The following is a 27,152-nucleotide window of genomic DNA, read 5'->3' as shown; positions in this document are numbered from 1 at the left end:
GCCTAAGAAAACTAAGCACTTAAATATTTTTCAGGGAAAAGTAAAAGCTGTGGGACTTTTCAGTTCACGTGACTTTAATCTTTAAAACTTACTGGTACAGTAAAGTTCGAAGTATCTTAAAAGTTGCCAGCATACCTTTTTGTTCGCATTTGTTAATCAGGCAAATTCATACTTTTCTCAGCCAAATACTGTAAGGTGTCAACATCTTGCATAGAAGCTGCAAAACTAACTCAGCCCAAACAAAATCATCTTTGCTTGTGTCATTTTTTTTTTTTGTAAAGACGGAGTTTAGCTCTTGTTGCCCAGGCTGGAGTACAATGCCACAATCTCAGCTCACTGCAACCTCTGCCCTCATGGGTTCAAGTCATTCTCCTGCCTCAGCCTCCCAAGTAGCTGGGATTACACACATGTGCCACCACGCCCAGCTAATTTTTTGTATTTTTAGTAGAGATGGCATTTCTCCATGCTGATCAGGCTGGTCTCACACTCCCCAACTTCAGGTGATTCGCCCACCTTGGCCTCCCACAGTGCTGGGATTCCAGGCGTGAGACACCACACCCGGCCTTGCGTAATTTTTTAATAAATGAAACATTAATATTGGTTTAATGAAGATAGCTATATTTTCAACTATGTAGTAAAATATCCTAGCTTCTAATCTTGTGGCTTAGGCAGTCTAGTACACTAACATGAAGGAAGTTTGCTTTGGAAAAGAATGGTTATCATCTTTGACATTAAAGAAAGGGGAAGTTACATAAAAAGAATCTTATATGGTAAATTCTTGTCCTAAATTAACTGGTTGTTTAAAGAAAGGGATATTTACAAGTCAGAAAGTTGAGGCATGTCAAAGATTGTGAAAGTCATGAAAAACGTTATAAAAGGGAATTTATACAAGAAATGTTGTATAATTTAAAAGTAATTAGGCCTCCTGAATGCTTTATAAAATGTTACTATAACTCTTGGCTGGACAACTGGCCTGCTTTACAGCTAGGTAAAACCTAGGACATCTGGAGTTAAATGCTAGAACAAGCTAGACCTTATCTGCACTTCTGTCTAGGTCCTGGGCTCTATACCTAGCACATAATTAAAATTCTAAATTTATAAGGTTTTCAACAAAAGTAAAGTTTATTAAAAGTTAACAGTGTAGCCAAGATGGCCAAATAGGAACAGCTCCGGTCTGCAGCTCCCAGCATGATCGACGCAGAAGACGGGTGATTTCTGCATTTCCAACTGAGGTACCTGGTTCATCTCACTGGGACTGGTTGGACAGTGGGTGCAGCTCATGGAGGGCGAGCTGAGGCAGGGTGGGGCGTCACGACACCAGGAAAGTGCAAGGAGTTGGGGGATTTCCCTTTCCTAGCCAACGGAAGCCATGACAGACTACCTGGAAAAATGGGACACTCCCCGCCCAAATACTGCGCTTTTCCCAAGGTCTTAGCAACCCGCAGACAAGGTGATTCTCTCCAATGCCTGGCTTGCCGGGTCCCACGGGTCCCTCGCCCACGGAGCCTTGCTCACTGCTAGCTCAGCAGTCTGAGATCCATCTGCGGGTGGCAGCGTGGTTGAGGGAGAGGCATCCGCCTTTGCTGAGGCTTGACTAGGTAAACAAAGTGGCGGGGAAGCTCAAACTGGGCGGAGCCCACCACAGCTCAACAAGGCCTACAGCCTCTAGACTCCACCTCTGTGGGCAAGGCATAGCTGAACAAAAGGCAGCAGACAGTTTCTGCAGACATAAACATCCCTATCTGACAGCTCTGAAGAGAGCAGTGGTTCTCCCAGCACAGCGTTTGAGCTCTGAGAACAGACAGATTGCCTCTACAAGTGGGTCCCTGACCCCCGTGTAACCTAACTGGGAGACACCTCACAGTAGGAGCCGACAGACACTTCATACAGGCAGCTGTCCCTCTGGGACGAAGCTTCCAGGGGAAGATCAGGCAGCAATATTTTCTGTTCTGCAATATTTGCTATTCTGCAGCCTCTGCTGGTGATACCCAGGCAAACAGGGTCTGGAGTGGAACTCCAGCAAACTCCAACAGACGTGCAACTGAGGGACCTGACTGTTAGAAGGAAAACTAACAAACAGAAAGGAATAGCATCAGCATGAACAAAAAGAACATCTACACCAAAACTCCATCTGTAGGTCACCAACATCAAAGAATGAAGCTAGATAAAACCACAAAGATGGGGAGAAACCAGAGCAAAAAGCTGAAAAATTCTAAAAATCAGAGTGCCTCTTCTCCTCCAAGGGATCACGGCTCCTCGCCAGCAACAGAAAAAAGCTGGACAGAGAATGACTTTGACGAGTTGACAGAAGTAAGCTTCATAAGGTCGGTAATAACAAACTTCTCTGAGCTAAAGGAGAACGTTCAAACCCATTGCAAGGAAGCTAATAACCTTGAAAAAAGATTAGACGAATGGCTACCTAGAATAAACAGTGTAGAGAAGACGTTAAATAACCTGATGGAGCTGAAAACCACAGTACAATAACCTGGTGAAGCATACATAAGCTTCAATAGCCGATTCGATCAAGTGGAAGAAAGGGTATCAGTCACTGAAGATAAAATTAATGAAATAAAGCGAGAAGACAAGGTTAGAGAAAAAAGAGTGAAAAGAAATGAACAAAGCCTCCAAGAAATATGGCACTATGTGAAAAGACTAAATCTACGTTTGATTGGTGCACCTGAAAGTGACAGGGAGAAAGGAACTAAGTTGGAAAACACTCTTCAGGATATTATCCAGGAGAACTTCCCCAATCTAGCAAGGCAGGCCAACATTCAAATTCAGGGAATACAGAGAACACCATAAAGATACTCCTCGAGAAGGGCAACCCCAAGACACATAACTGTCAGATACACCAAGGTGGAAATGAAGGAAAAAATGTTAAGGGCAGCCAGAGAGAAAGGTTGGGTTACCCACAAAGGGAAGGCCATCCGACTAACAGCGGATCTATCGGCAGAAACCCCACAAGCCAGAAGACAGTGGGGGGAAAATATTCAACATTCTTAAAGAAAAGAGTTTTCAACCCAGAATTTCATATCCAGCCAAACTAAGCTTCATAAGTGAAGGAGAAATAAAATCCTTTACAGACAAGCAAATGTTGAGAGATTTTTGTCACCACCAGGCCTGCCTTACAAGAGCTCCTGAAGGAGGAACTAAACATGGAAAGGAACAACCAGTACCAGCCACTGCAAAAACATGCCAAAGTGTAAAGACCATTGATGTTATGAAGAAACTGCATCAATTAACGGGCAAAATAACCAGCAAACATCATAATGACAGGAACAAATTCATATATGACAATATTAACCTTAAATGTAAATGGGCTAAATGCCCCAATTAAAAGACACAGACTGGCAAATTGGATAAAAAGTCAAGACCCATCGGTGTGCTGTATTCAGGAGACATATCTCACGTGCAAAGACAAACCCAGGCTCAAAATAAAGAGATGGAGGAAGATCTACCAAGCAAATGGAAAGCAAAAAAAAAAAAAAAAAAAAAAAGCAAGGGTTGCAATCCTAGTCTCTGATAAAACTGAGTTTAAACCAACAAAGATCAAAAGAGACAAACAAAGCCATTACATAATGGTAAAGTGTTCAATTCAACAAGAAGAGCTAACTATCCTCAATATATATATGCACCCAATATAGAAGCACCCAGATTCATAAAGCAAGTCCTTAGAGACTTACAAAGAGACTTAGACTCCTACACAACAGTAATGGGAGACTTTAATACCCCACTGTCAATATTAGACAGATCAATGAGACAGAAGGTTAACACGCATATCCAAGACCTGAACTCAGCTCTGCAACAAGCAGACATAATAGACATCTACAGAACTCTCTGCCCCAAATCAACAGAATATACATTCTTCTCAGCACCACAAAGGACTTATTCTAAAATTGACCACATAATTGGAAGTAAAGCACTCCTCAGCAAATGTAAAAGGAGAGAAATCACAACAAACTGTCTCTCAGACCACAGTGCAATCAAATTAGAACTCAGGATTAAGAAACTCACTCAAAACTGCACAACTGCATGGAAACTGAACAACTTGCTCCTGAATGACTACTGGGTAAGTAACAAAATGAAGGCAGAAATATATTCTTTGAAATCAATGAGAACAAAGACACAACATACCAGAATCTCTGAAACACATTTAAAGCAGTGTGTAGAGGGGAAATTTATAGCACTAAATGCCTACAAGAGAAAGCAGGAAAGATCTAAAATTGACACCCTAACTTCACAATTAAAAGAACTAGACAAGCAAGAGCAAACAAATTCAAAAGCTAGCAGAAGGCAAGAAATAACTAAGATCAGAGCAGAACTGAAAGAGCTAGAGATACAAAATAAAACTTTAAAAAATCAATGAATCCAGGAGCTGGTCTTTTGAAATGCTCAACAAAATTGATAGACTGCTGGCAAGACTAATAAAGAAGAAAAGAGAGAAGAATCAAACAGACGCAATAAAAAATGATAAAGGGGATATCACCACCAATCCCCCAGAACTACAAACTACCATCAGAGAATGCTATAAACACCTCTATGCAAATAAACTAGAAAATCTAGAAGAAATGGATAAATTCCTGGACACAGACACCCTCCCAAGAATAAATCAGAAAGAAGTTGAATCTCTGACTAGACCAATAACAGGCTCTGAAATTGAGGCAGCTATTAATAGCCTACCAACCAAAAAAAGTCCAGGACCAGAGGTACAAAGAGGAGCTGGACCATTCCTTCTGAAACTATTTCAATCAACAGAAAAAGAAGGGATTCTCTCTGACTCATTTAATGAGGCCAACATCATCCTGATACCAAAGCCTAGCAGAGACACAACAACAACAACAAAAATTTTAGACCAATATCCCTGATGAACATCAATGCAAAAATCCTCAATAAAATATTGGCAAATTGAATCCAGCAGCACATCAAAAAGCTTATCCACCATGATCCAGTAGGTTTCATCTCTGGAATGCAAGGCTGGTTCAACAGACACAAATCAATAAACGTAATCCATCACATAAACAGAACCAATGGCAAAAACCACATGATTATCTCAATAGACGCAGAAAAGCCCTTCAACAAAATTCAGCAGCCCTTCATGCTAAAAATTCTCAATAAACGAGGTATTGATGGAATGTATTTCAAAATAGTAAGAGCTATTTATGACAAACCCACAGCCAATATCATACTGAATGGGCAAAAACTGGAAGCATTCCTTTTGAAAACCGACACAAGACAAGGATGCCCTCTCTCATCAGTCCTATTCAACATAATCTTGGAAGTTCTGGTCAGGGCAATCAGGCAAGAGAAAGAAATAAAGGGCATTCAATTAGGAAACGAGGGAGTCAAATTGTCTCTGTTTGCAGATGACATGATTGTATATTTGGAACACTGTATATTCGTCTCAACACAAAATCTCCTTAAGCTGATAAGCAACTTCAGTAAAGTCTCATGATACAAAATCAATGTGCAAAAATCACAAGCATTCCTAGACACCATTAACAGACAAACACAGAGCCAAATCATGAGTGAACTCCCATTCACAATTGCTACAAAGAGAATTAAATACCTAGGAATCCAACTTATAAGGCATGTGAAGGACCTCTTCAAGAAGAACGACAAACCACTGCTCAATGAAATAAAAGAGGACACAAACAAATGGAAAAATACTCCATGCTCACGGATAGGAAGAATCAATATCGTGAAAACGGCCATACTGCCCAAATTAATTTATAGATTCAATGCCATCCCCATCAAGCTACCAATGACTTTCTTCACAGAATTGGAAATAACTACTTTAAACTTCATATCAAATCAAAAAAGAGGCCTCATTGCCAAGACAATCCTTAGCAAAAAGAACAAAGCTGGAGGTATCATGCTACCTGACTTCAAACTACATTACAAGGCTACAGTAACCAAAAAATCATGGTACTGGTACCAAAACAGACATACAGACCAATGAAACAGAACAGAGGCCTCAGAAATAATACCACACATCCACAACCATCTGATCTCTGACAAACCTGACAAAAACAAGAAATGGGGAAACAATTTGCTATTTAATAAATGGTGCTTGGAAAACTGGCTAGCCATATGCAGAAAACTGAAACTAGACCCCTTCCTTACACCTTATAGAAAAATTAATTCATGATGGATAAAAGACTTAAACGTTAGACCAAAAAACATAAAAACCCTAGAAGAAAACCTAGGCAATACCATTCAGGACATAGGCATGGGCAAGGACTTCATTACTAAAACACCAAAAGCAATGGCAGCAAAAGCCAAAATAGACAAATGGGATCTAATTAAACTAAAGAACTTCTGCAGGACAAAATAAACTACCATCAGAGTGAACAGGCAACTTACAGAACGGGAGAAAATTTTTAAAATCTACTCATCTGACAAAGGGCTAATATCCAGAATCTGCAAAGAACTCTAACAAATTTACAAGAAAAAACCAAACAACCCCATCAAAAAGTGCGCAAAGGACATGAACAGACACTTCTCAAAAGAAGACATCTATGCAGCCAATAGACACATGAAAAAATGCTCATCATCACTGGTCATCAGAGAAATGCAAATCAAAACCACAATGAGATACCATCTCACACCAGTTAGAATGGCAATCATTAAAAAGTCAGGAAACAACAGATGCTGGAGAGGATGTGGAGAAACAGGAACACTTTTACACTGTTGGTGGCAGTGTAAATTGGTTTAACCATTGTGGAAGACAGTGTGATGATTCCTCAAGGATCTAGAATTAGAATTACCATTTGACCCAGTAATCCTATTACTGGGTTTATACCCAAAGGATTATAAATCAGGCTACTATCAAGACACATGCACATGTATGTTTATTGCAGCACTATTCACAGTAGCAAAGACTTGGAACCAACCCAAATGTCCATCAATGATAGACTGGATTAAGAAAATGTGGCACATATACACCATGGAATACTATGCAGCCATAAAAAAGGGTAAGTTCATGTCCTTTGCAGGGACATGGATGAAGCTGGAAACCATCATTCTCAGCAAACTATCACAAGGACAGAAAACCAAACACTGCATGTTCTCACTGATAGGCAGGAACTGAACAATGAGATCACTTGGACACAGGGCGGGGAACATCACACACTGGGATGGGGGACTGGGGGAGGGATGGCATTAGGAGAAATACCTAATGTAAATGATGAGTTGATGGGTGCAGCAAACCAATATGGCACATGTACACCTATGTATCAAACCTGTACATTGTGCACATGTACCCTAGAACTTAAAGTATAATAATAATTTTTAAAAGTTAACAGTGTAACATGTATTTAAAGCTATTGAAAAAACAGTTTATGTGCAAGGTGTGTAAGGAAAGTAAAATATACTTTTTGTAAAAGGATTATAAGGAGGCATAAAAATGTGGATTTTTACCTACATTGAAAGGTTAAAAAATTGTTTTGAAGGTTTAAGCAAGTTTTGAAATGTTAATTATAAAGGGAATTCTGTGTGTAAACATGTTGGTAAAGTTAAAGGGGTATCATCCAGTTTTTCTGTACACTGGGCATTAAAATAAAAGCACAATGGGTTTTTCTTAAAGCACTAACCTATTCTTTAACAAAAATTATAAAAGGTTAAAGAGTCTATAAAAATCTTACCTTATGGTCAGATATTAATATTGGATAAATATGTCTACAAGGTTTTATGGTCAGATATTAATATTGGATAAATATGTCTACAAGGTTTTATTAAAATTGAGTTTAACATTAATAGGACAAATATAAAAGTGAAATTTAGCTTATCTGGTATAAAATCATACATAAAGCATTGTCAAATATAAAATGGTATTTGGCTTTCTTTGGTCTATATTGGTATGTTATTTATATGTGTTCCAAAATTATGGGAGACTCATATAATTTTGATATATATTAGTGTACGTTCAGTAATAATTACAATCATTACATTAAAATTATTGTGTGCCATCCTTGTCAAATGTGTCTTTATGGCTACCCTAAAACTTTTTATCATCCATAAACAATTGTTGCCTTGCTTTGGTCCTCTTTAAAAGGTGGTTTTATAATCAGCTATAAAGCTCTAACAGGTGCTCTTAAATGCAGGTTTCTGATAACTCTGGAAACTGTAACATCAGAATAGAGGAAAAACGTTCAGGACTTTTGAAGAGATAAAATGTTAATATTAAGCACAACAGGAATTAATTGCATGAACTAAACTAACAGGAGACTAATCTTTTTAATGTTTTAAAATATTGCTAATCCTTTGTTTTGCTTTTCAAAGTCCAAGAATTTTTTCTTTTGAGCTATTAACAGCTTTTAACAATTTAGTATACTCCCATGAACAAAATTTGGAACATACTTGTTTCTCTCTACCTGATTTTCTCCAGAATTTTTAAACTATCTGTGAGTATTCTTAAGTTACAATATTTGCATAAATGCACTAAAAATCTGTTTTCTTTTTTAACAGGACAGAATTGGAAAAACTGGTTATTTTAAAAAGGCTTAACCTGGAATAATATGCTTTCCTTTAAGGAACCATACTTATGAAGCCAAAAATGCCCTCGGAAAACTGGCCTCATATTTTGTGTACACAGTCCCTGTACAGGGTTTCTGGTCTGCAGTAAGTAAAGAATGTCACTTTCTAGTGACATTCTAGGCCAGGAATCCCAAGTTATCTTGGGACCTCAAGAGGAGAGAAATTCACCAACTCATAGGTATTTGATAGTACAAATCCAGGATTGGGCTTGGCTTTAAAAGGTTTTCTCTCAGATTCCTTCTACAGAACAAAGTTCCATCAAAGCCAATTTAAAAGGCCTATGTAACAAATAATTATTCTTGCTGCACTGTATGCAAATAATTAAGCCAAGTATAATAAAGCAAACTATTCCTACCATGATTTAAATGTCTTTTAATAAAAATGGGAAACTGGAAAGAGAAAATCATATTGCAAAAACCATAGCACACCTGTTGTTAAATTCTAGTGTTGCCTAATATTTTTCAGTTTTTATTATTTTCTACTGCTTAAATTGAATTCTAATTTTCTGGCTACAAGTTTCTAAAATAAACTGGGCTTTCTTAAAGCTCCATAAACTGAAAACTAGATGTTTCAGCAGATGCTGCCTCTAAGCTCCCCCAACCATCACAGAAGGAAATCTCTTCACTGCTGGTGCTGACAACTAAGAACCGAGGATGCCCAGAATCCTTCACCCCCACGTCTAGTGAATCCACAGAACCCAGGGTAATTAAAACGGTACCTGTTACAGGAATGAGCTCCTAAATAAATATATCACACTCAAGTAAAAGCCTGGAAAGCTAAGAAAGCACCCCTGACAGCCCCCAAAAAGTCATAAATATCAATGTAAAGAAATAAGAGATCTTGCCAGCGCAGTAACTCACGCCTGTAATCCCAGCACTTTAGGAGGCTGAGACACGTAGATCACCTGAAGTCAGGAGTTCAAGACCACCCTGACCAACAAGGTGAAACCCCCTCTCTACTTAAAAAACACAAAAATTACCCAGGTGTAGTGGCAGGCACCTGTAGTTCCAGCTACTCGGGAGGCTGAGACAGAACTGCTTGAACCTGGGAGCTGGAGGTTGCAGTGAACTGAGATCACGCCACTGTACTCCAGCCTGGGTGACAGAGCAAGACTCTACCTCAAAAAAAAACAAAAACAAAACAAAAACAAAACAAAAACAAACAAACAAACAAAAAACAGGAAATAAAAAGCTAAGGAAATATCAAAACCAAACAGATTCTTGGTTTGGAAACAAAATCATAGCATGTGTCATCCCATTCCTGGGGCCCCTTCTAATAATATGCATGGGACTAATGTTCTTACTCTGCCTAATTAACCTTTTTCAAAGATTTTTATCTGACAGGATCATGGCCATTTCACAGACAACTACCCGAAAACATCTACAGATGTCATTGCTCCTACAGTCAACCCGAGACCAGAAAACTCTCCATCCTCTAGTCAGCAGGAAGTAGCCAGAAGAACATACCGTCCCTCCTCAAACTATAAGGTCTGGATTGACAGAGCAGGAGCACTGCCATCTTGGACAAGCCCCTCATTCTAAAATTCACCTTAATAAAAAAGTGCCTAAATCCAAAGGGCATCAGCCTAATGGCTAAGGTCAGCACGACCATAAACCACAAATAACATCTCCAATCAGAAACATTCCAAACTTCTCCCTGACCAGAGACATGCTAGCCCCGAAATAAACCCCCCTCCAGCCGGAAAGATGCTAGCCCCGAGATAACACCCCTCCTCGCCAGAAAGATGTCTGCCTCAAGATAACTTCCCCTCCTCCCAGAGAGATTCCAACCCCACCATAAACTTCTCCACACACATAAACATTCCAAGCTTGTGATAAGCCCCTCGCCCTAAAACCAATATATATTCTTAATCTGTAACAGAAAGCGCTCCTGACCAAAATCAGCCAGGAGCACCTGTCAGGTTTTGTCTAAAGTGAACCTGTCTTTAACTGCCAGCCGCATTTCATGTTTCTTTCCTCTTTCTTTAACTCTCACAATAGATATGCTCAAGCTTTCAAAATTACTAAGTAAGCAGTAGACCAAAATCTTCCTCTGGTGCTTTCTCCAGAATATATTCAGAGAATACTCACATCCTTAAGGATCAAAAACAGACATCATCTCTCCTCACTCTCCAAAATGCTATAAAAGCAGGTATTAAAATGGTATTAAGCCAAGTACGGTGGCTCAGGCTTGTAATCCCAGCACTTTGGGAGGCTGAGGTGGGTGGATCACCTGAGGTCAGGAGTTCGAGACCAGCCTGACCAACGTGGTGAAACCCCCATCTCTACTAAAAATACAAAATTAGCCAGGTGTGGTGGCACATGCCTGCAATCCCAGCTACACGGGAAGCTGAGGCAGGAGAATCGCTTGAACCCAGGAGGCGGAGGTTGCAGTGAGACAAGGTCGTGCCATTGTACTCCAGCCTGGGCAATAAGAGTGAAACTCTGTCTCCAATAAATAAATAAATAAAATGGTATTAAAAGTAGACTATGCTCTCCATTCACAACCTAACAATAGTGATACCTCACATCCCTATCCCTCTATATCCCAATTACAGAACAAGTGAAACTAGGCAGGAGACTTGAAACCTATGACTTTCTTCAAAGGAGAAATGAATTAAATTAAGCCAGTAGCACTAATAAACATGCAACTTACCGATTTTCAAGTTGGAACAGTCAGCCTCAACAACCATAAGGAGGTTTTGGGATTGACTGATGTTTTCCCTGTGACAACAGTACAGGTCTCCTACATTAATTAGGTACCTACCCAATCTTTATCCCCACAATACAAACATTTTCTATCACAAGCACTTCCAAACTGCCCAAGTTAAGGTGGTTCTAGCATTCTGTCACAGTATGATGGACCACAGTGAGAAAAAAATAAAATACCACTGAAATGAAGCTTATTATACCAGAAATTCTTTTAAAAAGCCCAGTGTCTTAGGTACAGTTTATGTGACTACTGGCACACCAGGATAATTATTCTTGGTTTTCTTTTTATCTTTGACCATTATCTCTCTTCTTTTCTATTCACCAAAAAAAAAAAAAAAAAAAAAATTGCTTCTCACTGCCATTAGGAGATTTTGCAGGTTGGTTTATTTAATTGAACAAGGAGGAGATCCTATTTCAACCTTCTGCTGGAAACACCTAATTATTTAAGGCAATCCCAAGTAGCAGCTATGTAAATCACAGATGTTAAAACTACAGACTTCTAAGTTGTCAGAGAAATTCCTATTTTATGATAATCAAGAGAAACAAATAGGTCGACATATCAAATTTTATTTTTTGGCCACAACAAAGAATACTTAAATTCCACAAAGGAAGGGTGATACAAGGAAAAAACTGAGCTTGGCATAAAGCAGCCCATCACTTTTTAACATGTGGAATAAAAAACAAGAAAAACTATAAAATAGCAACAAAAAATAAAATAAAATACTTAAGCATAAACTTAAGAAATGTCTAAAGTCTAAGCCAAAACTTCTGAAAGACATAAAAGTAGATTTGAACAAATGGAAAAATATTTCTTACTCCTGGCTAAGATAATTCAAGCTCACAAATATATCAGTTCTTCCTATATTAATTTATAAATAAATCCCAATTTAAAAGATCAACACTTTTTTTTATAAAGTTAGATGAACTGATGCCAAAGTTCATACAGAAAAATAAACAGGTAGGAAAACACCAAAAAGAAAAGCTACGAGGGCAGATTAACCCTATCAGTCATGAAAACATACTATGAAGCCTCTATAATCAAAACGGTATAGTAGTGACACAGGAATATGCAAACAGCCTAGCGGAATAAAATGGAAAGTCCAGAAATAGAGCCGAGCACATGTAGAAATTTAGCATATAGTAACAGTAACATCTCAAATAACTGGAACAAAGATAGTCTTTCTACTAAATTGTACCCAGACAAGTAGTTAATGATTTAGAAAAGATAAAATTAGATCATAATTCATACCACACATAGGAATAAACTCCAAATGTATCAGGGATTTAAATGTAAAAACTGAACCCTGATAACTACTAGAGGAAAATATAGATGACTTACCTGAGGATAGCAGGAAAGTTTTATAATAACACAAAATCCAGATAAAAGAGCAATAAATTCAACTGCATAGAGGGGAGGAATGACTCTTACACAACAAAAACCAAAACAAAACAAAAAAAACCTACCATACACAAAGTAAAAATTACATATATCACACCTAAGTATAAATTCCATAATAAAGGACTCTTCAGGGTTGATTGGGAAAAACCAAAATCGCATTTTTAAAATGGGCCAAAAAAAAGACAATTCATACAGACTCACAAAAACAAATAAAATGGACCTTGAATACATGAAAAGATGTTTAAGTGTACTCAAAATAGGAAGATTGTAAATTAAAACTACAATGAGATACCATTTCTCACCTATGAGATTAGCAAAAAATTTAAAAAGTAAGGCAACTTTTATAGCCAAAACTATGGGCCAACAGGCACTCATACTTAACTAGAGAGAATGCACATTGGTATAACCTTTATGGAGGGGCATTTAGCAGCTGTAAAAAGGATGAAAAAAAAATCTCTGAACTGATATGCAATGAATTCCAGGAAATATAACTTAAAGAAAAAGCAAAGTACAAAAGAGTATCTCCAATATGCTACCTCCTGTGTAAGGAAGAAAAAAAATGCATAAATGAACAGGTATGTGTAAAACAAAACTGAGGAAAAGTAAGCCAGAACATAATGAGGTTGGCCACCTACAGGGAGCGAGTGGAAATAAAACAGAAAGAATTGAGAAGAAACTACACTAGATTTCTGACTTTTGGAACCATATTAGTGTTTCACAGAGTGAAAACATAAATAATTTTTTTTAATCAAAAAGAATGGGGGCGAAGTTCTAAGAAGTGATACATACAGAAACAGATGAACCTAACTACTTCAAATTAATAGTCTATGCTGTAGGGAAAATTTAAAATTATAAAAAACAGAAAAATCCAAATACTTTTTGAATATAATATAAAATCCATATGCCTTTCAAACTAAAGATAAAAAACACACAAGCACTGAACTCTGCCCCCAGGGGTATGAGTTAGCAGTTCTGAAACTACCTTGTAAATTCTAGGATTGAGCAAATAAAGTAAATATATTGTGGATGACAGCAGTCAGGTTTTCTCACTTCAGAAAGAAGAGTTACAAATATAGAAATACAGAAGGCTAGAGTGAACTCTGTGATGTTGCTCTGCAATTAAAAGTATTAATTTTTAATAAAAAGAAATACAGAAAAAAACACGTGTGAATATGCTTGCATGCATGTGCACACACATACACCTATTGTCTAAGTTCTGTTGGCTAAGAGGATCTAGATCCAGCTTGAAAGGGCTTTCACTAGCCAAATCTGAAGCAGTTTTTTTTTTTTTTTTTTTTTTTTGAGGTGGAGTCTCACTCTGTTGCCCAGGCTGGAGTGCAGTGGCACAATCTCAGCTCACTGCAAGCTCCACCTCCCGGGTTCACACCATTCTCCTGCCTCAGCCTCCCTAGTAGCTGGAACTACAGGTGCCCGCCACCACGCCCGGCTAATTTTTTCTACTTTTTAGTAGAGACGGGGTTTCACCATATTAGCCAGGATGGTCTCAATCTCCTAACCTCGTGATCCGCCTGCCTCAGCCTCCCAAAGTGCTGGGATTACAGGCATGAGCCACCACGCCTGGACTGAAGCAATCTGGGTATCAAAATAAATGACTAAGATTATAACCCATTTAATAAAATAAGAGTCAATGAGTCCATATGATATATACAAATAAATGAGAGAAGGGAAAAGCTTTCCTCATAATCCTTACAGTAGAATCTAATTAATAAAGAAGGAAAAAAAGAATTAGAAAATCACCATTTGTAGCCATTACTATAACTGATTCTAACAAAAGCTCATTAATGCATACTGAAACAAGTTGGTAAAAGCTGTATAAGAAAAAGGTTATTTACATAATCTAAAAGTATTTCCCTACAGATTCCTTATTAATGATGAAGAGAAAAACAGTAACTCTACAGTAAAGAAACCTAGCAAACACTACCTTAAGTGACAGAAGTCAATATCATCATTAACTAGACAGACAGACATCATGGGTCTCCTGATATAATGCCTTAAGAAGAAAAAAATAATTTCTATGATATTCTTTCTAAAAATGAATATGCTGAACCTAATTATGAGGAAACATTACACAAACCCAAATAGCTGTCCTATACTATTCAAAAACATGAATGTCATGAAAGACAGCAAGTGAGGAACTCTTCCTGGTATAGAAGACTAGAGATATCACAACTAAACACATGACCCAGGATTTTCTTGTGCTACAATGGACATTTTTGGAACAACTGGACATATTTCAATAAAGCCTGCACATTAGATAATACTATTGTATAATTGTTAATTTCTTGATTTTTAAAATAATTATTATGTGGTTACATAAGCAAATGTCTCTGAGTTTGGGAAACAGACACTGAATAATTTAGGGATAAAAGAGCCTCACACTTAAAAGTTGCATTCAAACATTTCAGGAAATAATATGTGCGGCCAGGCACACACATCTATAATCCCAGTACTTTAGAAGGCCAAGGCAGGAGGATCACTTAAGCCCAGGAGCTTGAGACCAGCCTGGGCAAAACAGGAAGACATTGTCTCTATCAGAAAAAAAAAAATTCAAAACTAGCTGGATGTGGTGGCGCACACCTATGGTTATCTATTTGGGAGGCTGAGGTAGGAGAATCACTAAGCCTAGGAGTTGGAGGCTGCAGTAGCCATGACCATACCACTGCACTCCAGCTGGGTTATATGGCAAGACCTTACCTGAAAAACATAAAAATAATATATAGAGAGAGGAAGAAACTGTAAAAGTGAGTGTGATAAATATTAGTATTTGGAAATCTGGATAAAAGGAAATCTGGATAAAAGGAAATTATTTATAGTAATGGCAATGTTAAGCCTGAAATTTTATATATATATATATATATATATATATATATAATTTTTTTTTTTTTTTTTTTGAGACGGAGTCTCGCTCTGTTACCAGGCTGGAGTGCAGTGGTGTGATCTCAGCTCACTGCAACCTCCGCTTCCCAGGTTCAAGTGATTCTCCTGCCTCAGCCACCATGCCCAGCTAATTTTTGTATTTTTTAGTAGAGACAAGGTTTCACCATGTTGGCCAGGATGGTCTTGATCTCCTGACACTGTGATCCACCCGCCTGGGCCTCCCAAAGTGCTGGGATTACAGGCATGAGACACCATGCCCGGCCTAAGCCAGAAATAATTTATTTATTTTTATTTTTTTTTGAGATGGAGTCTCCCTCTGTCCCCCAGGCTGGAAGAAAATTATAATGAACATGTAATAATATTGAGAAAAGCAACATAGTAAAGTACCCTCCTAAAGGGCATCAGCACATTAAATGCATCTAGAAGATGCCCAAGTTCAAAACAAACGGAGGAGGCAGTGTTCAAATGGTTAAAACAAGACGTATTTACATGGAGGAAGACTTGTACTTACATATAAGATGTATTTGCATGGAGAAAGACTCCCATTCCCAAGAGCGACAAAAAAATTACTACACATAACTAGATAAAATAAGTAAGAAAAGTTTAAAACCTACATAATTATAAAGTTTTACATCAAAAATTGGATTAATGCAGAGAATTATCACATTTCTGGATGGGAAGGCTGAATATTGTAAATCTGTACATTCTGTCCAACTAATCTGTAAATTTTACACGATTTTAATCAAATCTAAAGTTTGTTTTTGTTTTGTTGAGGTTGCAGGAGAAACATCACAGGCTAATGATACTTGATACACAGATTTATTAAGAGAAATACTCATTTGTTAACACTCAAACTACGCTGTTAGTTCTCATCATCAGAGAAGTGTTACATAAGCCAAAATGGACAAATCAGTGGAAAAGAAAAGGAAACCCAGAAGAAAATCCAGTGTATATACGGTAACATAATACATGGTTTTTAAAATGCCATTTGCCCACCAGTGGGAAAAGGATAAACTTTATAAAAATGGTTTCTGAGACAAATGACCTACTACTTGGGGAAAGGTTAACTTATATTACTACTTTATACTACATCCCAAAATATAACCCCAGAAAGATTAAAGAAATATGGCAAAATAAAATTCCTAGAGAAAAATGACATTATTTATCAGATACAACAGGCCCTTTCTCAGCATTATGCCAAAGCCCAAATCAACAATATCTGAAAAGCAAAAGGTATCACAAGCAAAGTCAACACAAACAAATAATTTTTTCTCACAGATGGTTCATATTATTGTGGAGGCAGCTTCTAGGATGGCCCTAAATGATACCTGCCTCCTGGTATTCACACCCTTGTCTAATCACCTCACCAATATTAGGTTAGAAAAAAACTTTTGGTTTCTGTCTTGGGCTTACTATTTTTCCAGTGGATCCCTTGCCATGTGGGAAGCTAACTGGCAAGACCTCAGAAAGCCCAGTGAACAGGCCCGTGTGGCAAGGGACCAAAGTCTGCCGACGATCACACAGTACACTTGGGGACAGATATTTCCTCCTTCAAACAAACCTTCAGATGAGACTGCAGCCCTGGCTGATGCCTGGATTACCGTCTGGTGAGAGGCCCTGGGCCAGAGGTTCCTAGCTAAGCCATGCCTGAATTTCCAACGCACAGAAGCACTGAGATAATAAAATCTTTGTTGCTCTACACTATTACATTTTAAATGGGTTTTAACAAATGAGTAAGGAAGACACACACTCTAAAAGGGGGTAAAAAGAGTCACAACATGAAAAATGATGTTGTAAATTAAAAAAATTTTTCAGGGCCAGGCATGGTGATTCAGACCATAATCCCACCACTTTAGGAAGCCAAGAGGGAGAACCAGTTTAGGCCAGGAGCTCGAGACCAACCTGGGCCATGTAGTGAGATGCATCTCTACAGAAAATTTAAAACAGAAAAGAAAGTAACAAAAATAATTTTTCACCTACAGAATTGAAAAACATAAAAATACTCCTAATATCTAAAGGCTACACAGGAAATGGGCATTACTCATATTCAAATAAGGTACATTTAAATGGATAAAATCTAACTAGAAGGCAGCCTATATCAAGGTTTAAAGTGCTCTCCTACTCTTCAACCCTAGAATTCTACTTTTATAAACTGTATTCTGATAAGGCATATATATACCCTGTTTGGTAGGGAAAAAAAATTTTAATAGCTATCAATTGAACAATGGCTAATTAGGGTATATCCACACAATAAAATATAATGCAACCATGAGAGAATGAAATAAAACCAATCTCTCTCTTTCTTGAGAAGGAGAAAGAGGGTGTGGTTTAAATACTTTGATAGAAAGAGGTATGACACTGAGAATCTGATACTATGATATAGAAAGAGGATTAATACTGTGAGAGAAAGAGAGAAGGGGTAGAGGGGTTTGATACAGTGAGGATAAAATGTGTTAAGGCACTGCAGAGTCTGTCCAGATTCGAATCTTTGCCCATCCGTCCACTTGCCAACTGTGTGACCCTGGACAAGTTAATTTAAAATTTCTTTGTACTTAGGCTTCCTTATCCAAATGATAACAGTATCAATCACACAGTACTAATGGTAAGAATTATGTAAAACTACACATGTCAAAAAATACATATAATAAGCAAGTATTTGCTATCATCAACTACTAATCCCCCAAAATGGAATGTGTGGGTATTTAGGAGACAAATATTTAAAAAATAGAGATGCTGTCATAAAAAATGTGGAATTTCCTAGTTTATGGACAATAAGGGCTCAAGGAATTTAGAACAGCAAGATCTCCGTAGCTGACTTGAATCATCTGGTAAGTTTCATACAGGAAGAATTTGACCTGAGTTTTCACAGATGCACAGAATTTACATAGCAGGAGAATGGGAGTGATAGAAACGCTGAATAAAAGCAGAGTGGTCATAGAGAAGAACATATTTCAAGGCCAATAATATAAAAAGTTTGGAAGTTAAGTATCTGGAGAAAATGGAAGACTATGGAAGTTTCTGAGTACACAAGTAAACTAGGCAGGTTTTACTTTCTAGACTATGAAGAGCCATAGAAGATTTATGGGCAAGAGAAACAACATGACCAGTGAAACCTCTGGGATTATTCTAGTCTTAGTATGCAGAAGAGATTAGAAAGGAGAAGACTAAGGTAGACGTTTATAAGTGGTTAAGCCAAATAATGACAGGGTCTGACAAGAATAGTAGTGAAGAGAAAGAAAAAGAAGAGACACAGCCACAAGACAGTATGAGGAAAAAAGAAAATCAAGTTAAACAATGACTGGATATTAGGGATGAGCGAATAGAATAGTCTGAATAACAGTGAATTATAAAACCATTAAAAAGAAAAAGCAAATCCAAAGTTCTGGGAACCAGTAGGAGAGATTTCCATTGAGTCTTAAAAGTTAAGCCGTGGTTAGATAAGATGGCTTGCCAAACTGAGATAGCAGTACAACATTCAGATATCAAGATCCAGTGGGCATTTGACAACATAAGACTAGTACTTGGGGGAGAGGTGAGAACTGAAAACAAAAACAACTGAATTTTTTAAAACTCTTTAGAACGTTCTAGACATTTACAGCAGATGGACATCAGAATGTGGTATAACTGGTGTTAGAACAGAACAGTGATCACTTATTATTATTATATGCCTTCATGTTTACCATAGGTCTTAGCACATAGGAAGCTCTCAATAAAATGTTGCAGAGGTGGGAAGGGTAGGAAAGGGAGCAATGCTGCATAGTGGCAGAGGCTTAATTACAGCAGCCAGTGTCTTCTGGCTCTCTCTGCTATACCACAACATAGAGATAACATCTGAGCTTCCATGCATAGGCTCCCCTAATGAGGTACAGAAAAAGAAAAGAGATGACAAGAACTGAACCTTGGGATTGCTAGTGTCTAGAGGCAGAAGGACAAGAAAAAGGAAGATAGCAAAAAAAAAAAAAAAGTTACAAGAAAAATGAATAGTGTTGTAACATGGTTTGGATGTTTACCCCTTTCCAAACCACATGTTGACATGTAATCTCCAGTGTTGGAGGTAGAGCCCGGTGGGAGGTATTGGATCAAGGGGGTCAACCCCTTATGAATGGGTTAGCACCATCCCCTTGTTGATGAGTGAGTTTCCACTCAGTTCACAGGAGATCTGGTTATTTAAGAGAGTCTGGGGACGGGCATGGTGGCTCATGCCTGTAATCCCAGCACTTTGGGAGGCTGAGACAGGCAAATTGCCTGAGCTCAGGAGATTGAGATTAGCTTGGACAACATGGCAAAACCCTGTTTCTACAAAATAATAACAACAATAAAAATAATAATAAAGTCTGGATCTCCCCCTTCATGCTCTGGCTCAGCTCTCACCATGTGATGCACCTACTCGCCCTTCACCTTCTGCCCGTGATTAGAAGCTTCCTGAGACAATTATTAGAAGCAGATGTCTGCACCACACTTTCTGTACAGCTTGCAGAACTGTGAGCCAATTAAACCTCTTTTCTTTATAAATTACTCAACATCAGGTATTCCTTTATAGAGATGCAAAAATAGACTAACACAAGTTGCATCATGAATTAAAAAAATTTTTTTCAAGAAAGGAAGCATAGGAAACTACACAAAATACTTATATGCTACAGGCAGTGTTCCTCTGGTCTACATCAACACAGTACAAGGGTGGGGACAGGTCGCTTTTTAAAGTATAAATTAAGAAACTTTAACTTACCTTTCACAGGATTTATATATATATGTCATTTATAATGACTACAAAAGTAATACTGCAATCTTCAGTGAATTTTCTCTCTACAAAATACACGACTAGAAATAAAATCATTGTAATGCTTGAGCTGGACAAAAATGTGCACAATAGAAGAAATTTGAAGCAAAAGGAAACAACCAAAAAATAATCATTTATGGTACATGTATTATGACAGCAACAAAACACATGAAATACCAGACGTTTTACCTTAAATCTCTTGTCCTGCAATACTTTCTTGATGGCGACCAGTTCTCCTGAATCACAAAGTTTGGCTTGATACACCACACCAAATGATCCATTTCCAATCACTTTAGTGTCTGTATAGCTGACTTCTTGTGGCCTGTCTGGACCCTGCCCAGGAGTTGCTACCACTGTGGTCACCTTGCTGCCATCCTTGTCTCCTAACGGAAGAAAGGAAAAAAAAATTTTTTTTAATGAGAACTATAAGGAATTAAATAGAGAAAATTGCCAACATATACAAGGTAAACTAAATTCTTTCTTTCTTTTTTTCTTTCTTTATTTTTGAGATGGAGTCTCACTCTTGTCACTCAGGCTGAAGTACAGTGGCACAATCTCGGCTCACTGCAACCTCTGCCTCCCAGATTCAAGCAATTCTCCTGCCTCAACCTCCCGAGTAGCTGGGATTACAGGCACCTGCCACCACGTCTGGCTAATTTTTGTAATTTTAGCAGAGACGCGGTTTCACCATGTTGGCCAGGCTGGTCTTGAACTTCTGACCTCAGGTGATCCACCCTCCTTGGCCTCCAAAGTGCTGGGATTATAGGCATCAGCCACCGTGCCTGGCCAAAATAAACCATATTCTTTACTACAAATTATTTTTCGTTTATCACATGTAATTACTTCAATTACTTGTTTTGATTATAAGTCATTTTTTAAACTCCCATGTATTTAGTCATTCCACAGACCAAACACAATGCTTAGTTTCAATCCTATGAGGTAGACAGTACTGTTCCCACATTATAGGTAATAGGAAGAATGTTAGATTTGCCCATGGTCAAATAGCAAATTGTGAGCCCATAAAAGTCTGACCTTATCCATCCAATTCTAAAAGGTCTTAGGGCTTTTCTCAAGATCTTATTTTACTTGAAAATAAAATGTGTGCAAATAAAAATGTTTAATAATTCTGACTCTCTTCAGATCCTTCTGCGTTTAGGAAAGTAAGGCTTTGAGTTTTAAGTTCCCTGAATAATCTTTTTCACAAAGTAGAAGACCTCTCAGAGAAAGCTCAGGTTAAGAAAAGAATGTTAATTTGGGGTTAACAGATATAAAACTTAAATAATCCAATCCATTCTGAACTGAGGCCCAATTACAAGCAGATTACTGGCTCCAGGGTCTCTATTTACTCATAGCTCTCTTCTTCCCTTTTTTGCCTTCTCTCATCCCTAGTAGCAATTCAAAGGCTTTCTTCAATTGAGGCACAAGAGCCACCTCCTACTTGACCAGGCACAGTCCACAGTCACCATGTTGTTTTCTGAATTCTTAATCGATTCTCTGAATTATGCTACCTAGTATCTGATCTAAAAGAGCTTTACATTGTTCTTTTAGTGACTTCAATGTACACAAAAATGTCTACTATTTCTTCTCTCTTCCCTGACAAATCTAAAACCAATTCTCAGTACAATATAAGTCCTCAGGCTCACTTATTGGACTTTTACTTTTTCCTGTTATTCTTCCATTATGACAATTTTCATTTTAAAATACTAACTGAATTCCAACTAACCTAATAAAAGTAATATAATATTTATGAGTATTTTTCTCTGTGAAATATAAATTGCTAGATAAATGAATATCCAAATGCACTAATAAGATATTATAACCAATATTTATATCCATTTAAATTCACAGAAGTATTAATATACACAAAAGCCAGTGAATGTCTGCGACCAATTAACACCTTCGTTTGCAAGATGGCATTTATGGTTGCTTCCAAGATGGCCGAATAGCTCTGGTCTACAACTCTCAGGAAGATCGATGCAGAAGACAGGTGATTTCTACATTTCCACCTTAGGTACATGGTTCATTTCACTGGGACTGGTTGGACAGTGGGTGCACCCCACGGAGGGCGAGCCGAAGCAGGGCAGGGCGTCGCCTCTCCCAGAAAGCGCAAGAAATCAGGGGATTTCCTTTTCCTACCCAAGGGAAAGCATGAGTGACTGTACCTGGAGGAGTGATACACTCCTGCCCAAATACTGTGCTTTTCCCATGTTCTTCGCAACCAGCAGACCACGAGATCCCCTCCCATGCCTGACTCGGCGGGTCCCACACCCACATAGCCTTGCTCACTGCCAGGGCAGCAGTCTGAGATCAACCTAAAATGCAGGAGCTTGGTGGGGGGAGGGGCGTCTGCCATTGCTAAGGCTTGAGTAGGCAGTTCTATGCTCACAGTGTAAACAAAGCAGCAGGGAAGCTCAAACTGGGCAGAACCCACCGTAGCTCAGCAAGGCCTACTGCTTCTTTTACATTCCACCTCTGGGGGCAAGGCATAGCTGAACAAAAGGCAGCAGACAGCTTCTGCAGACATAAACGTCCCTATCTGACAGCTCTGAAGAGAGCAGTGGTTCTCCCAGCACAGCGTTTGAGCTCTGAGAACAGACAGACTGCCTCTACAAGTGGGTCCCTGACCCCCGTGTAACCTAACTGGGAGACACCTCACAGTAGGGGCCGACAGACACTTCATACAGGCAGCTGTCCCTCTGGGACGAAACTTCCAGAGGAAGATCAGGCAGCAATATTTGCTGTTCTGCAATATTTGCTATTCTGCAGCCTCTGCTGGTGATACCCAAGCAAACAGGGTCTGGAGTGGACCTCTAGCAAACTCCAACAGACGTGCAGCTGAGGGACCTGACTGTTAGAAGGAAAACTAACAAACATAAAGGAATAGCATCAACATCAACTCAAAGGACATCCACACCAAAACCCCATCTGTAGGTCACCAACATCAAAGGCCAAAGGTAGACAAAACCACAAAGATGGGGACACAGCAGAAAGGCTGAAAATTCCAAAAACCATAACACCTCTTCTCCTCCAAAGAAACACAACTACTCGCCAACAAGGGAACAAAACTGGACACAGAATGAGTTTGACAAGCTGACAGAAGTAGGCTTCAGAAGGTCAGTAATAACAAAAAATTTCTCCGAGCTAAAGAAGTATGTTCTAACCCATTGCAAGGAAGCTAAAAACCCTGAAAAAAGATTAGACAAATGGCTAACTAGAATAAACAATGTAGAGAAGAGCTTAAATGACCTGATGGAGCTGAAAACCATAGTACAAGAACTTGGTGAAGCACATACAAGCTTCAATACCCGATTCAATCAAGCAGAAGAAAGGATATCAGTGATTGAAGATCAAATTAATGAAATAAAGTGAGAAGACAAGATTAGAGAAAAAAGAGTGAAAAGAAATGAACAAAGCCTCCAAGAAATATGGCACTATGTGAAAAGACCAAATCTACGTTTGAATGGTGTACCTGAAAGTGATGGGGAGAATGGAACCAAGTTAGAAACCACTCCTAAGGATATTAACCGTGAGAACTTCCCCAACGTAGCAAGGCAGGCCAACATTCAAATTCAGGAAATACAGAGAACACCATAAAGATACTCCTCGAGAAGGGCAACCCCAAGACACATAACTGTCAGATACACCAAGGTGGAAATGAAGGAAAAAATGTTAAGGGCAGCCAGAGAGAAAGGTTGGGTTACCCACAAAGGGAAGGCCATCAGACTAACAGCGGATCCATCGGCAGAAACCCCACAAGCCAGAAGAGAGTGGGGGAAAACATTCAACATTCTTAAAGAAAAGAATTTTCAACCCAGAATTCCATATCCAGTCAAACTAAGCTTCATAAGTGAAGGAGAAATAAAATCCTTTATAGACAAGCAAATGCTAGGATTTTGTCACCACCAGGCCTGCCTTACAAGAGCTCCTGAAGGAAGCACTAACCATGGATAGGAACAACTGGTACCAGCCACTGCAAAAACATGCCAAATTATAAAGACCATCAATGCTAAGAAGAAACTGCATCAATTAATGGGTGAAATAACCAGCTAGCATCATGACAGGATCAAATTCACACATAACAACATTAACCCTAAATGTAAATGGGCTAAATGCCAAAATTAAAAGACACAGACTGGCAAACTGGATGAACAGTCAAGATCCATCAGTGTGCTGTATTCAGGAGACCCATCTCATGTACAAAGACATACACAGGCTCAAAATAAAGGGATGGAGGAAGATCTACCAAGCAAATGGAAAGCAAAAAAAAAAAAATCCCGGTCTCTGATAAAAAAAAAAACTTTAAACCAACAAAGATCAAAAGAGACAAAGAAGGCCATTACACAATGGTAAAGTGATCAGTTCAACAAGAAGAGCTAACCTAAATATATACGCACCCAATACAGGAGCACCCAGATTTATAAAAAGCAAGTCCTCGGACACCTACAAAGAGACTTAAGACTCCCACACAATACTAATGGGAGACTTTAATACCCCACTATCAATATTAGACAGATCAAAGAGACAGAAAATTAACAAGGATACTCAGAACTTGAACTCGGCTCTGGACCAAGCAGACCTAATAGACACCTACAGAACTCTACACCCCAAGTCAACAGAATATACATTCTTCTCAGCACCACATCGCACTTATTCTAAAACTGACCACATAACTGGAAGTAAAACACTCCTCAGCAAATGTAAAAGAACAGAAATCACAACAAACTGTCTCTCAGACCACAGTGCTATCAAATTAGAACTCAGGATTAAGAATCTCACTCAAAACCACACAACTGCATGGAAACTGAACAACCTGCTCCTGAATGCCTACTTGGTAAGTAACAAAATTAAGGCAAAAAGAAATAAGTTATTTGAAACCAATGAGAACAAAGACACAACATACCAGAATCTCTGGAACACATTTAAAGCAGTGTTTAGAGGGAAAGTTAGAGCACTAAATGCCCACAAGAGAAAGCAGGAGAGATCTAAAATCAACATCCTAACATCACAATTAAAAGAACTAGACAAGCAAGAGCAAACAAATTCAAAAGCTAACAGAAGACAAGATATAAATAAGATCCAAGCAGAAGTGAAGGAGACAGAGACACAAAAAAACCTCAAAACAAAAAAAAAATCAATGAATCCAGAGGCTGATTTTTTGAAAAGATCAACAAAATAGATAGACCACTAGCAAAACTAATAAAGAAGAAATGAGAGAAGAATCAAATAGATGCAATAAAAAATGACAAACGGGATATCACCACCGATCACACAGAAATACAAAATACCATCAGAGAATACTATAAACACCTCTACGCAAATAAACTAGAAAATCTAGAAGAAATGGATAAATACCTGGAGAATACACCCTCCCAAGACTAAACCAGGAAGTTGAACCTCTGGATAGACCAATAACAGGCTCTGAAATTGAGGCAATAATTAATAGCCTACCAACAAAAAAAGTCCAGGACCAGACAAATTCACGGCTGAATTCTACCAGAGGTACAAAGAGGAGCTGGTATCATTCCTTCTGAAACTATTCCGATCAATAGAAAAAAGGGGAATCCTCCCTAACTCATTTTATGAGGTCGGCATCATCCTGATACCAAATGATACCTGGCAGAGACACAACAAAAAATAAGAGAATTTTAGACCAATATCCCTGATGAACACTGATGCGAAAATCCTCAATAAAATACCGGCAAATCGAATCCAGCAGCACATCAAAAAGCTTATCCATCACGATCAAGTTGGCTTCATCCCTGGAATGACAGGCTGGTTCAACATACACAAATCAATAAACATAATCCATCACATAAGCAGAACCGACACAAAAAACACGATTATCTCCATAGATGCAGAAAAGGCATTCAACAAAATTCAACAGACTTTCATGCTAAAACCTCTCAATAAACTTGGTATCGATGGAACGTATCTCAACATAACAAGAGCTATTTATGACAAACCCACAGCCAATATCACACTGAATGGGCAAAAGCTGAAAGCGTTCCCTTTGAAAACCGACACAAGACAAGGATGCCCTCTCTCATCACTCCTATTCAACATAGTATTGGAAGTTCTGGCCAGGGCAATCAGGCAAGAAAAAGCAATAAATGGTATTCAAACAGGAGGAGAGGAAGTCAAAGTGTCTCTGTTTGACGTCTCAGGCCAAAAAGTCCTTAAGGGGATAAGCAACTTCAGCAAAGTCTCAGGATACAAAATCAACGTGCAAAAATCACAAGCATTCCTAGACACCAATAACAGACAAACAGCCAAATCATGAGTGAACTCCCACTCACAACTGCTTCAAAGAGAATAAAATATCTAGGAATCCAACTTACAAGGGATGTGAAGGACCTCTTCAAGAAGAACTACAAACCACTGCTCAACGAAATAAAAGAGGACACAAACAAATGGAAAAACATTCCATGCTCATGGATAAGAACCAATAATGTGAAAATGGCCTTACTGCCCAAAGTAATTTATAGATTCAATGCTATCCCCATCAAGCTACCACTGACTTTCTTCACAGAATTGGAAAAAACTACTTTAAACTTCATATGGAAACAAAAAAGAGCCTGCATAGCCAAGACAATCCTGGGCAAGAAGAACAAAGCTGGAGGCATTATGCAACCTGACTTCAAACTTTACTACAAGGCTACAGTAACCAAAACAGCATGGTACTGGTACCAAAACAGAGATATAGACCAATGGAACAGAACGGCGGCCTCAGAAGTAACACCACACATCTACCACCATCTGATCTTTAACAAATCTGACACACACAGGCAATGGGGAAAAGATTCCCTATTTAATAAATGGTGCTGGGAAAACT

General features: G+C 38.4%; 1 protein-coding gene across 4 annotated transcripts in view; it reads right to left on the bottom strand.

Moving 5' to 3' along the window:
* GSK3B (glycogen synthase kinase 3 beta) overlaps positions 1 to 27,152 on the bottom strand; it is a 269,829-nt gene that overhangs the window by 156,080 nt on the left and 86,597 nt on the right. For all 4 annotated transcript variants that reach the window (XM_015129960.3, XM_028844600.2, XM_028844602.2 and 1 more), the window contains exon 2: positions 20,510 to 20,703. In XM_015129960.3, the coding sequence (XP_014985446.1) occupies positions 20,510 to 20,703 (194 nt within the window). The remainder of the gene's footprint in view (positions 1 to 20,509; positions 20,704 to 27,152) is intronic.

The sequence above is a fragment of the Macaca mulatta genome, chromosome 2 (assembly GCF_049350105.2).
Source record: "Macaca mulatta isolate MMU2019108-1 chromosome 2, T2T-MMU8v2.0, whole genome shotgun sequence".
In the NCBI taxonomy this organism is placed as follows: Eukaryota; Metazoa; Chordata; class Mammalia; order Primates; family Cercopithecidae; genus Macaca; species Macaca mulatta.
This window is presented reverse-complemented; position numbering and strand designations above follow the sequence as displayed.